This window comes from Dendrobates tinctorius, unplaced genomic scaffold (assembly GCF_039654945.1).
Source record: "Dendrobates tinctorius isolate UK_male_01 unplaced genomic scaffold, ASM3965494v1 ptg000196l, whole genome shotgun sequence".
Taxonomy (NCBI): domain Eukaryota; kingdom Metazoa; phylum Chordata; class Amphibia; order Anura; family Dendrobatidae; genus Dendrobates; species Dendrobates tinctorius.
The window spans coordinates 1,634,891-1,648,736 of NW_027361863.1; the positions used below are offsets into that span (position 1 = coordinate 1,634,891).

Below are 13,846 nucleotides of genomic sequence, written 5' to 3' on the forward strand. Positions count from 1 at the left end.
GTTTTTTGTGGCAAAAACCTTCCCTCCTCTAACGTGATAAAACCCCATCCAAAATGCTCATTTTGCAATGAATTATGCACCAAAAACTCACCAAAATATTGACACGACGTGTGCGCTCTAGGAACCTTTTTCGTGTTCAGTTCAATGGAAATATTTTTTAAATGGATGTAAAGCGTTTACCAATGTAATTATTTTTTTGAGTCAGAATCTGCGCAAAAAAAAAGTGTAAAAAACCCTATACCCACAGGGTATCGTGTCGCCCTAGTCTGTGCTTTCTCACTGGCTGACGTCTATATTTCATAGGACGGTTTCGCAGATCATTGAGCTTTATCAGGGGCTTCTCTTTTCACAGGGGCTTTTCTCATGCTTCTGCACTAAGAAGTGCTCATTTGGTAAAATTTGGTTATCTGGACCCCGTTTGTCTAAATCTGGAGTTTTGAGGGAGGAAAGGGCAAGAGAGGACCTGGAGTATGGCGATTCAAGAGGATGGACCACATATGCGCCAATCTTATAGGGCTCCATAACCAATTCCTACTGGTTCTACCTCCGTTCTGTACTGGTCAGGAAAGTGCAGTGTGAGTCAGTTCCATCAACGTCCTGAAATTCATAAATGATCTCGCTTTCTTTTCCATCCTAGGAGTTGTCCTCACACGGATATCAGACCACACTAATCCCCGTGTTATCCTTTACGTTTGTGTCCCTGGAGCATCTCTCCGACAAGGTATAATCTCACTTTATTCTATTACCGTGCCTAATCCAGCTTTCCCTTGTTATTAGGTTTCGGTTGGTGGATGAAGTCCCCGTAACCTAATATTTACTGCAACATGAGCCCCACAAAGGGCCAATGTAATGTCTCCCCCACCAGCCGAAATCCCCGGCACATTGGGCAGCATTGCAGATTGAATGAAGCACTATATTTTTCATCATTAGATGAACACAGCTGCTATTACAGCCCCTGCAATGGATGTCACCCAGCTTTTCCAGACACCTGAATGGCCAATCTGCTTACTTTGCAGTTATACACCCATAGATTGTATGATAAAGAGGATTTACTAATCAGGAGTCTGGGAAAGCTGGATGTCAGCAACTAAAGTTCTCCACTGCAATCTCTAAATAATGTCAACCATCTTTCTATAACTCCTGAATGGCAATTTTGCATTAGTAATGAATTAATAGATCTTATATTGATGCCTAGTGTGGCAAATTTGACATTTTAAGAGCCTGGAAAAGCTAAATGTTGACCAACTAAGTCCTCATTTATAAACCCTCAAGCGCTATCATTCTTCTTTCCTGGACTCCTGAATGGTGAATCATCCTTTGATCATTTCCTCACTATATAATAAGACACATCTGACATCTGGGAGTCTGGAAAAGCTGAATGTCAACCATTAAAGGGTCTCTATTACAGGCCCACACATGCTGTTACTCATCTTTCCAAGATTCCTGAATGGCAGAGCAGCTTATTTTGTAGCAAAGCATTCCTGGGTAGTAGATTTATAATTCAGGGGTTTGAGTAAAATGGGTGTCAACGTCTAAAATTTTCCATTACAATCCCACACATGCTGTAATTCATCTTTCCCAGACTCCTGAACAGCAAATCTGTTTTGTATTAATGCATAATTAACTTGTGTATTTATTTGTGCTAAGGGAGATTTGACATCCAGGAGTCTAGAAAAGCTGGATGTCATCCACTTAAAATCTCCATCACAATCCTTCAGGTGCCGTGATTCAATTTTCCAAGATTCTTGAATCTAAAATGTTGCTGTTGTTTTAGTAATACACCGCTAGGTAGTAGATTTGCCTTTCAGAAATCTGATAAAGCTGGATATCAACCTCTAAAATTCTCCATTACAATCCCACAACTACTGTTACTAAGCTTTCCCAGATTCCTGAATGATAAATTATCCTATTTTGTAGTAATCAGTAATGCATCCATGCTGATTTATAATAAGGCAAATTTGACATCTGTGAGTGTCGGAAAGCTGGATTTCAACCCTCAAAGTTCTCCATTTCAATCAAACAGGTGCTGTTAATTCATCTTTCCCAGATTCCTGAGTAGCAAATATACTTATTTTGTAGTAATAAATAACATTTGTTCTTGACACGCATTGTACCCGGGACGCCGGAAGTGACGGCCCGGCATTGGAAGTCCCGCCGTCATGCTCGCGACTGGGGATTCCTTCATGTTATGGGATATATAATGATCCCATTGAGCACAAGATCACATTGCCCCCCGAGGAAGCGAAACGTGCGTCGGTGCCTCGGTGCGACACACAGGCATTTTTGAACATGGTTAAGATGGTTTGGTTCAATCTCATGTGAGCACTGGCTGTTGTTTTTTCTAATTTTATTTTTTCTTTGCCGCAATACATGTGTCTCTGGCAATATACTAAGGAACATTACTCTGTCATTTTGGCAATATGAGGTGTGCATACTTATTCCTATACTTGCCTTTGTTTACTCGCTAATTGTACATCTGCGGTTTGATTGCCCCTTTAAACACCTCTTTTCCTGTTCATTTGTGATTTGGGAGCCTCACACATGTAATACTATCACGTTGTGATGCTCTGTGTCCTAATTACCTTATGCCTGTGTGGTCGCACCATGGTTGTATTGTTGTCCATCTGGTTTTTATTAGTTTTTGTACATAAGGTGTGGAGCATCTTCTATGTATATTTCTATGCCCTGTTTTGGTGAATTTAATTAAAGGCTTTTTATACTTTGGTACAAGCAGGGGTAAGTTTGACTTTACTTATACACACACCTCTTTTTGATTCTATTCTAGGGATCTAAGCGCCCAAAGGTTCTTTATTGCTATTCATGACTCATGGAGAGTATCCCTGGGTAGTAATTTTTACATCCGGGAGTCTGAGAAAGCTGGATGTCAACCACAAAAAGTTTTCCATACATTTGCTGTCACCCTTCTTTTCCAGACCCCTGATACGTAAATCTGTCGATATTTGTTGTAATGCTTCCCTGGGTAGCATATTACTGTAGAATAAGGCAGATTTGACATTTGGTAGTCTGGGAAAGCTGAGTGGCAACTGCTAAAGATCTCTAATGCTAGCGACTGCAGCAGTGGAAGTTTAGTATTACTTGATGACAGTTTTGCTCCTAACTGGAAAACCCCTTTAGCTTATTTTTCACTAAGGGGTTGCCCAGAATTATAAGAAACATGTCTTTCTTTCAAATACAGCGCCACACTTGCCAACAGGTTGTGAGCGGTATCACCTCCCCATTCACGTCATTGGATCTGAGTTGCAATACCAAACTCAACCCACGTGAGCCACCGCTTTATGGAAAGAAAGCTGCCATGTTTATTCTCTAGTGGCTGAAGAAAACCGTAATAAATAAAAAAAAATATTAAACCAGTGCATTTAATTTTGCATTCAAAATAATTGCTTATTCAATCAATAATTATTAATACAAACTTAAAAATTATAGTACCTTCTCTTTAATATGGATCCTATTCTAGTGACTTTTACAGATTTGTAGATATATATGTATACTAGCTGAAGAGCCCGGCGCTGCCCGGGCATAGTAACTAACTGTGGTTAGTTATAACAAATTATAATTATCCTCCATCCCATAGTCCCATGCCCATATACCCATCATACATATCCGCCATCTCATAGGCCCGTGCCCATATACCCATCATACATATCTACCATCCCATAGTCCTGTGCCCATATACCCATAATACATATCCTCCATCCCATAGTCCTGTGCCCATATACCCATCATACATATCCTCCATCCCATAGTCCTGTGCCCATATACCCATAATACATATCCTCCATCCCATAGTCGAGTGTCCATATACCCATCATACATATCCTCCATCCCATAGTAGAGTGCCCATATACCCATCACACATCCTCCATCCCATAGGCCCGTTCCCATATACCCATCATACATATCCTCCATCCCATAGTAGAGTGCCCATATACCCATCACACATCCTCCATCCCATAGGCCCGTTCCCATATACCCATCATACATATCCTCCATCCCATAGTCCTGTGCCCATATACCCATCATACATATCCTCCATCCCATAGTCCCATGCCCATATACCCATCATACATATCCTCCATCCCATAGTCCAGTGCCCATATACCCATCACACATCCTCCATCCCATAGTCCCGTGCCCATATACCCATCATACATATTCGCCATCCCATAGTCGAGTGCCCATATACCCATCATACATATCCTCCATCCCATAGTCCCATGCCCATAGCTGAAGAGCCCGGCACTGCCCGGGCATAGTAACTAACTGTGGTTAGTTATAACAAATTATAATTATCCTCCATCCCATAGTCCCATGCCCATATACCCATCATACATATCCTCCATCCCATAGTCCAGTGCCCATATACCCATCACACATCCTCCATCCCATAGTCCCGTGCCCATATACCCATCATACATATTCGCCATCCCATAGTCGAGTGCCCATAGCTGAAGAGCCCGGCACTGCCCGGGCATAGTAACTAACTGTGGTTAGTTATAACAAATTATAATTATCCTCCATCCCATAGTCCTGTGCCCATATACCCATCATACATATTCTTCATCCCATAGTCCCATGCCCATATACCCGTCATACATATCCACCATCCCATAGTCCAGTGCCCATATACCCATCATACATATCCTCCATCCCATAGTCCAGTGCCCATATACCCATCACACATCCTCCATCCCATAGTCCCGTGCCCATATACCCATCATACATATTCGCCATCCCATAGTCGAGTGCCCATATACCCATCATACATATTCGCCATCCCATAGTCCCATGCCCATAGCTGAAGAGCCCGGCGCTGCCCGGGCATAGTAACTAACTGTGGTTAGTTATAACAAATTATAATTATCCTCCATCCCATAGTCCTGTGCCCATATACCCATCAGACATATTCTTCATCCCATAGTCCCATGCCCATATACCCGTCATACATATCCACCATCCCATAGTCCAGTGCCCATATACCCATCATACATATCCTCCATCCCATAGTCCCATGCCCATATACCCGTCATACATATCCACCATCCCATAGTCCAGTGCCCATATACCCATCATACATATCCTCCATCCCATAGTCCCATGCCCATATACCCATCATACATATTCTTTGTCCCATGCCCATATACCCATCATACATATCCACCATCCCATAGGCCCGTGCCCATATACCCATCACACATCCTCCATCCCATAGTGCCGTGCCCATATACCCATCACACATCCTCCATCCCATAGTCCCGTGCCCATATACATATCCGCCATCCCATAGTCCCGTGCCCATATACCCGTCATACACATCCTCCATCCCATAGTCCCGTGCCCATATACCCATCATACATATCCGCCATCCCATAGTCCCGTGCCCATATACCCATCACACATCCTCCATCCCATAGTCCCGTGCCCATATACCCATCATACATATCCGCCATCCCATAGTCCCGTGCCCATATACCCATCACACATCCTCCATCCCATAGTCCCGTGCCTATATACATATCCGCCATCCCATAGTCCCGTTCCCATATACCCATCACACATCCTCCATCCCATAGTCAACCATTATGACATCATAATGAGCGGCGGGGCTTGCAACCTATGATGACATCAGCGTCGCCATGGCAACCATTATGACGACATAATGAGGGGCGGGGCTTGATACGCACACACTGTTTCCCCATTATGTAGATAGGGGCATTATGACATCATAATGAGGGGTGGGGCTTGGTACACACACACTTTTTCCCCATTATTTAGATAGGGGCAAAATTGTTTGGTAAATTGAAACGCGCGGGGTTAAAATTTCGCCTCACAACATAGCTTATGACGCTCTCGGGGTCCAGACGTGTGACTGTGCTAAATTTTGTGGCTGTAGCTGCGACGATGCGGATGCCAGTCCCGGACATACACACACACACATACATACACACATACATACACACTTTGGGCTTTATATATTAGATAAATGTATATATAGTTGTTATTCATCCAGTGCATAGGTAACGTGAATCACGTGAATTCTAAGGCTAAAATTGTGCTTTATTCCTTTTTTTTCCTTTTCTATATTTTATTGTAAGCTCACTCATCCTGAAAATTATGCTGGCCTCATTTTCACCAGTCCAAGAGCGGTGGAAGCTGTGAAATTATGTCTGGAAAATAGTAAAGATGGTGAGTCCTGAGAATACTCAGCTGTTTACATAAGAGATTAAATTAATGTGCTGTATTTAGTAGTATCTGTCAGGTGCTCATTCATTTCGTCCACGATACAGTCATTCCTGATGACCAAACTTCCGTAGTCCTTATTCTGAAATTCGGACCTCACACTGCATTCGTTGTAGTGCAGATGTGATACCCCATGACTAGTGATGGGCGAACCTCTGGATGTTCGGGTCCAGCAGGATCGACCGAGCAGGTAAAAAAGAAGTTTGGTTTGGGTACCAGAACAGTAACCAAACCCGAACACGGACCCCATTCACTTGAACTGGTGGCCCGAACATTCAGTGTTTGCCACACTGTCATGACAGCGCAGCAAACACTGTCTCTGATCAGTGGTAAAATCATTACTGCCGGCAAGAGGGCCGCGGTTCCCATGCAATCAAATAACAGAGTGAGCCCGCAGCAGTGATCGGAGGTAAAAAGTTTACCTCCGGTCATTGGCGTCGGCTGATGGGACTACTACTCCCATCAACCTACGCCTGCTACCACTAATGCCAGCAAGAGCAGGCAGTGGCTAGTGGGACTATTCATCAGCCGGCGCCTGCACTATAAATAAATAATTTAAAAAAAAAAACACGTCGTAGGTTCCCCCCCATTTTTGACAACATGCCAAGCTAAAGCAGACTAAAAATAGCAGCCCACAGCCACCCAGAAAAGGAACATCTATTAGATGTGCTAATTCTGGCTCTTTGCACCCCTCTTCCCAGGTGCCCTGTAGCGGTGGCAAGTGGAGTTCATATTTGTGGGGTTGATGTCACCTTTGTGTTGTCTGGTGACTTCCAACCCAAGGCCTGGTAATGGATAAGCTTCTGAGACATCTATCCATTACTAATCCTATAGTTATATGGTAAATAAAGACACAGCCAGAATCAAGTCTTTTATTTGAAATAAAAACAAAACACACTTTTACTTTTTTATTTAAAAATCACAAACAGTTATACTCACCTAACGCCCATTCCATTGAAGCCATGGCCACCTGTAATAAATAGAAAATAAAAAACAACAGTAACCCTCAACTCTCCATTGTTCTTTCCCATACCGTAATCCATGTCTGGGGGATAAACAGTTTTCAACCTGGACGGTGCCAAGATGTGACCATCCATGCTGAGAACCACTGGGGAATGAGCTGCTGCGGTGATGTCATCGAGGTCATCTCCGGTCACTGAGGCTGCTTTCCCAGCCAGGTCCCTGAACTGTCCCAGAAATACATCAGCATTTTTAATTCCCTTGTGACCCTCTCGTTTCTAATGGATAATCAAAAAAGGATTATCAACATTTTATATTACCTGATGGAAGTGCCAACTTCTCCTCTTCCTGCTTCAATTGCTGCTGCATTTCACCAGCAAGATCTGGCACCTACCGATTCAAGCTTTCCCAGCTACCTGTATAATTGAGAGGCGTGGTGAGCTCCATTCTTTCTCTCATCTTTAGGGAGGGAGTCTGTGTCTACATTATTATTTGCGAGAGACTAGGAGGGTCACTCAAAGCAAGGATCACAAAACTACAACTTGCCCACTTTGGACACATCATGAAATGGAGCATTCACTGCAGAAGGACATCATGGTCAGAAGAATAGAAGGAACAAGGCGAAGAGGAAGACCAGCAACTCGATGGCATGATACTATTAAAATAACATCTGGTAGACTTAAATAGGCTTTCACAAGATCGTTCTTCTGCAGGTCATTCATTCATCAAGTCACCATGGCTCTGGATTGAATAAAAAAAAGAAAAAAAGGAGGCAGCACTGTATGTGCCAACTTAAAGGGAACCTGTCAGCTGTTTTGGCCGCTATAAGATGCGACCATGGCCTTTCAGGGCTTATCAGATAAGCCCCCTATCCGACCTGAAAGATAAGTAAAATAAGTTTAATTATACTCACCCGGGGGCGGTCCAATGCGGTCTGGTCCAATGGATGTCGCCGGTCTGGGGCCTCCCATTTTCTTGCGATTCCGCCCTCCTGCTTGCTTCATGGCTCCCCGGCATCACGCTTCTGTGCATGCGTACTTATCATCCCTGTTGAGGGCAGAGCAAATTCCTACAATGCGCCAATGCTGGGCCTCTCCGACCTTTCCTGGCATCTGCACACTGCAGTACTTTGCTCTGCCCTCAACAGGGCAGATAAGTACGCCTGCACAGGAGCGCGATGCCGGGGAGCCATGAAGCAAGCAGGGGGCGGCGATCATAAGAAGATGGGAGGCGCCGGACCTGCGACACCCATCGGACCGGACCCCCAACGGGTGAGTATAATAAAACTTATTTTTCTTATCTTGCAGGTCGGAAAGGCAGTGGCCAAAATCTCATATCGGCCAAACCTTTAAGTTCTTGCTAGAGACAGGTAGGCAGTACTATCTGTGCCTATGTTTATAAAATATATATATATATATATATATAGAGAGAGAGACAGTAATGTAATACTGTTAAAATCTACATATATGTATTTTTTTTAGTCAAAAGCAAAGAGGCAGTACTATGTGCGCCTACCATGTTTATAGAGAGGAAAAGGAACTGGTAGGCAGCACTATCTGTGCCTCCATAAGTTATAGGCAAAGTGGGGATACAATTTTGTCAGCAAATTTTTATAGAAGATTGGGGAGGCAGGAATATCTGTGCCTACATAATTTTCTGGGCAAAAGCGCCTTCTACATCCCCCCTCTGCTTGTCACATTGCACCCCCCCCCAGGCCGTTGTAAGTGCACATCCTTCTATATGAAGTATATATTATTCTACAACAGGTGACGCTGTTCAGATGCTGGAGGAAGGAGTGAGGTGTAATACCGAGAAGAAATCGTCTCTGTAACTGCGCCTGGTATAATAGAGCTTCTTCCTCATCTGCCCGTCTCTCGTCTGCTTCCTCCCTCGGCTGGCGCTTGTTTACATGATCAGCATGGTTTCATCGGGGATTGATGCCATCTGTTTAAATACATGGGGTATGTTTCCAGTAGTAGGCAATTACCCTGTGTTGTAAATCAAGTCAATCTAAGAACACTCTCTCCATACTTGAGTTTTTTTTTTTTCCTTTTGTGTTTCAGTCACTTTAGCTAAGGACCTTTTTTTAATTGACCGTGTTAATTCGACGTTCTTTAAGTACCTCCGGCACTTTGCTGGCATTTTATCCCGACGCTTGGTAATAGCCGAGTGCCAGAGCTCTCTAAGGAATAAATAAGTTTATCACCCTACAAGATTAGTGTGTATTCCCAAATAATGGATTTTAGGTTTTTTTTTTATGGTATACACCCACACGTGGCATTTGTGCAGTTTTTTGTTCCACTTTATATCAGCGGGAACAATGTTAAGTACGTTGCACACGTTTTCGATGTATTTTTGACACATATTGATGAGTTTTTCATAGCGGTTTCCTAAGTGCCGCTCTCTCGCTCTTCCTTCTCTCGATGCAGTATTCTTAAAAAAATATGAAAACTTTCAACTATTTTTTACGGCAGTTTTTAAGATGATCATTGATCTCAGTGGGTAAAAGATGCAACAAAACCGCTAAAAGAATTCACGAGCTGCGTCTTGAAACGCAAGGAAAAAAATACGCAACATGGGCTTGAGATTTTAGAAATCTCCGTTTTGCCGCTCCTGTAAAAGACTGGGTTTATTTTACGACGGAAAGTACGTGTAGAAAAAAAAAAGCATCACATGCACTGTGTGAACAAGTCCTAAAGGATCTTGTGATGTCGTAGATAGATGAAGGCTAATCCAGGAAGCCTGGGACTGACACTGAACCTTCAGAGCTTTATACAACTTAAAGGGGTCATCCTGTAACCAGTGCTTATAGATAAGTGTCTGATCGTTGAGGGTCCTACCAAGCATCGAGATAGCCGAGCGCTGTAAGTCGCCATCTTTGTCAGTTGTATAATCTTTGAATAGAGCGGTATGTGTTCAGATGCCAATCTAGGGAAATGGGAGAACATGAGATCACATTTTAGCGATTGGTGGGTGTCCCGGTGATCAGACTTCCAGCGATCATATCATTATTCCCTATTCTGTGAAACGGCAGATCTGGCCATGGCTTGCCCGGCTTTAGCTGGAAACTGGTTTGACTTGTTCAACCCTGGACAGTCATCAGGAAAGCCACATCTGGCAAGACCTTTCTCTTCCAAGAGAATAACATTAGATGGGTTGGCCATGTCTGCCATTTTTAGAACTGTTTGCTCAGGCTTTATAGTTAGATCATAGGAATTATAGAATTTTGGAGTTGGAAGGGACCTTCAGGGTCATCGTGTCCAACCCCCTGCTCAATGCAGGATTCATTAAACCATCTCAGACAGATGTCTGTCCAGCCTCTGTTTGAAGACTTCCATTAAAGGAGAACTCGCCACCTCTCGTGGCAGCCTGTTCCACTCATTAATCACCCTCACTATCAAAAAGGGTCCTGATATCCATATATCTTACCAGACACAAGACCCTTCATTTCTAACCCCTTTAACTCCTGGAAAATCAACTCCACTTAATAAAAAAAAAAAATCACCATTAGATTTGTTATGTGAGATTTCCTGGTAATGCCAAAGGCACCATGGCAGTTCAAAATTCTAGAGTTCGCCATGTATCCATGGTGTCACAAAGCGTTGTTTCAAGATTGTAACTTGGATTGATGATTATTTATTGATGGTTGTAAGTGGGCAACCTAATGATCGTTGGGGCAACGCAGAGCCCTATTCTGAGGATCTGTGGGGATCCCGGCGTTCGGATCTCCAAGATATCCCCTGACCGCAAGTAGAGATTCTGAAAACCGTGATGTAATCAACCCCAACGTGAAATGAGATCGCTTTTATTTGTTATTACATGATAAAGAAAGCAATGTAGCCAAAAGGAGAAGACTAGGAACTGGGTTTAAAGGCATATTCCCACTTTTAGAAAATTAGGGCAAAATCCACAGGATATAACCGTCCCAGCTCTGGGGTGGAACAGAGATCCTCGGACCACCGTCTGGCTTGGAGAGGTGGTCTCTGGTGTGAGGTGACTGAAGAATAACTTCCTGCATGAGAAAGAAGTCTAACTCTCAGAAGTAGCTAATTTCTGACCCCTTATTTAGATATTCAGACGAATATCGATAGGAAAAGGGCAGCTGTTTCGGGATTCCTGTTGTTTCCCTGTATAACTCGCACTGAATCTGGACCCCATTGACTTTTACGGGGTTCCTGTAAAGTTTTCTGTATTTTTGACCGTGAGAATATGATGGCATTTATGCAATCATAGAATCGTAGAGTTGGAAGGGACCTCCTGGGCCATCTGGTCCAACCCCCTGCTCAAAGCAGGATTCGCTAAATCATCCCAGTCAGATGTCTGTCCAGCCTCTGTTTGAAGACGTCCATTGAAGGAGAACTCACCACTTCTCGTGGCAGCTTGTTCCACTCATTGATCACTCTAACTGTCAAAAAGTTTTTTCTAATATCTAATCTGTGTCAAACCAAGAAGCGTGAAGTAACCCTCGATGGACTCCTTAACGCCAGTGTGAACAGAGCCTTACCGGATGTGCACAGTGTTGAGCAGCGTGCTCCATAAACGCTCCACATCACAAACTACTCCCTCCGTGTTTTGCGTTGCATGACGTCGCCACAATAGATATTAAGAAAGCCGCCCTGCTCACAAACTCCATTGTCCGCAGCCGTGCTGGGCCGTCTATACATGATGACATTCCCCAGTAATCCCGGCACGTCAATTCCTAATTAAATAAAGATAATAGCATTTTGTTTTCAATTATAATGTCCCACTCCTAGAATTATTGTAAATTAACCTCCTTGGAAATTGTAATATTGCAGTCTCATTTAGGGTTTTAATTAGGCTTTTTTTTTTTTTTTAAGCTGAAAAATCGCTCTCCATGAAATCTTTAATCATTACTAATATGTAGTGCAGGGTTATTACAGCCTTTTTTTATTTTGCAGAAAACTAGCCGCTGGCATTTATTTGCCCTCTTCATACTTTCTAGTTCCTTGTTATAAAGCCATGGAAGCATAAACTCTACAAACAGGAGACAAGACTTGGGCGATTAAATGAAGCAATAGGCGAATAAATATATTAACATGATGAACTAGGGACGATAATGGAGCGAAAAGTTGGTATGGGGGTCTACTATTAGCCAGCTGCTATACAAGAGGATCTTTTCATCTGGGAACAGGTCATCTATGGAAAAAACCTAAGGAACGGACAAAGAAAATAGTAGTCAGCTGCAATGTAATGGCCTACACTGGGAACCACGCTGATTGCTGCAATGCCCTTGATTCTTCCTTGGCCGGCAGGAGTAAAATGGAGTATCTCCCATGCCCAGGAGGAGCGCACTGTAGTGCCCCCTCCTTCGTTCGTCACCGGTCCCAGCACTACGTCCATGGGAGGTTATATGAAGCATCAGGCCACGCATGCGTCCCACCGCTCCATCTTAGTCCATGGTACTGATAAAAATAGTTCCATTTTACGCCAAACCAGGAGGGAGAGAGGTGCTGAGGACCTCATCCTGGTGATCCCTAAGACCCACACCAATCTAACCGTTCTCGCCTATCAAGGGGATAGCACTGCAGCCTTGCAGCGCTGGGGTTCTGGGTTCGAATTACACCAAGGACAACATCTGCAAGGAGTTTGTATGTTCTCCCCGTGTTTGCATGCGTTTCCTCCGGGCACTCCGGTTTCCTCCCACATTCCAAAGACATACTGATAGAGAATTTAGATTGTGAGCCACATCGGGGACAGTAAAGCGCTGCGGAATATGTTGGCGCTATATAAAAATAAAGATTATTATTATTATAGGTGATAATTTGCTTAGGCTGGAATACCCCTTTAATTAGTCCTGTGGTTCAACTGGATAAAAAAAAATTGACCAGTGGGTCATGTACTGTTGACTTGAAGAAATTTCGAGTTTGCATTGTGGTGGTTTAATCTATCGGCGGCCAGATCTGAAAATCAAGTCACCCAACACTAATGCTAGAAGATCAGCCAAGCTTGTAGGACACTAATCCAAGAAGTTCTAATCTAAATTCTATATTGTAAACTTTTCTCATACTCATCCGTGTTGGTGGCCATGTTGCTGGATATGGTCTTTCATCTCATGTCTCCTTCTAGTACCCAGATGACCTAGAAAAGTCATTTGAGGGTGGTCAATCCACCACCGGTTTGGTCAAAGATAGAGATGCGACATATTTATTCCTTTAAATGTTATGTACACCTTCACACAGATTTTTTTTTTTAATTGTTCCTTTTTGTTTCCTAAATGCAACTTCCTAAATGGTTTGCATTCAAACGTTTTTAGCGTTTTGCTGTTGCAAAGTGTCTAAGTCTCTCTCCTCCCTTCTCTGTGTTTGAGATAGCAGCAGGGAGGAGGCAGTACACAGATATCTGAGTCTTGAATCAGGAAGAAAGCATGTGGAGTCTCGGAGAAGGTAGAGAAAACTGGCTGTAGGCAAGGTGGAAAGCAAAGCACATGAAGAAAAAATTAACGCGGGATTGAAGCTGGGCTAATATATGAGCTGCTTACGGCATCGTGGAATCTCACTATACTCACTGACAGCCTGTATAACAGAGAGATGCTCCCACAAGAAAAGAAAAAATAAGCTTGGATCAGACTGAAAACTGCAGATAAGGGGGTCTGAAATTGAGTGAAGAG

The 13,846-nt window shown here is 43.3% G+C and overlaps 1 protein-coding gene across 2 annotated transcripts in view; it reads left to right on the forward strand.

Annotated features, from left to right (window-relative positions):
• The window catches only part of UROS (uroporphyrinogen III synthase), a 36,793-nt gene that overhangs the window by 6,880 nt on the left and 16,067 nt on the right, over nt 1-13,846 (forward strand). For both annotated transcript variants that reach the window (XM_073552775.1, XM_073552774.1), the window contains exons 3-4: nt 638-721; nt 6,114-6,204. In XM_073552775.1, the coding sequence (XP_073408876.1) occupies nt 638-721; nt 6,114-6,204 (175 nt within the window). The remainder of the gene's footprint in view (nt 1-637; nt 722-6,113; nt 6,205-13,846) is intronic.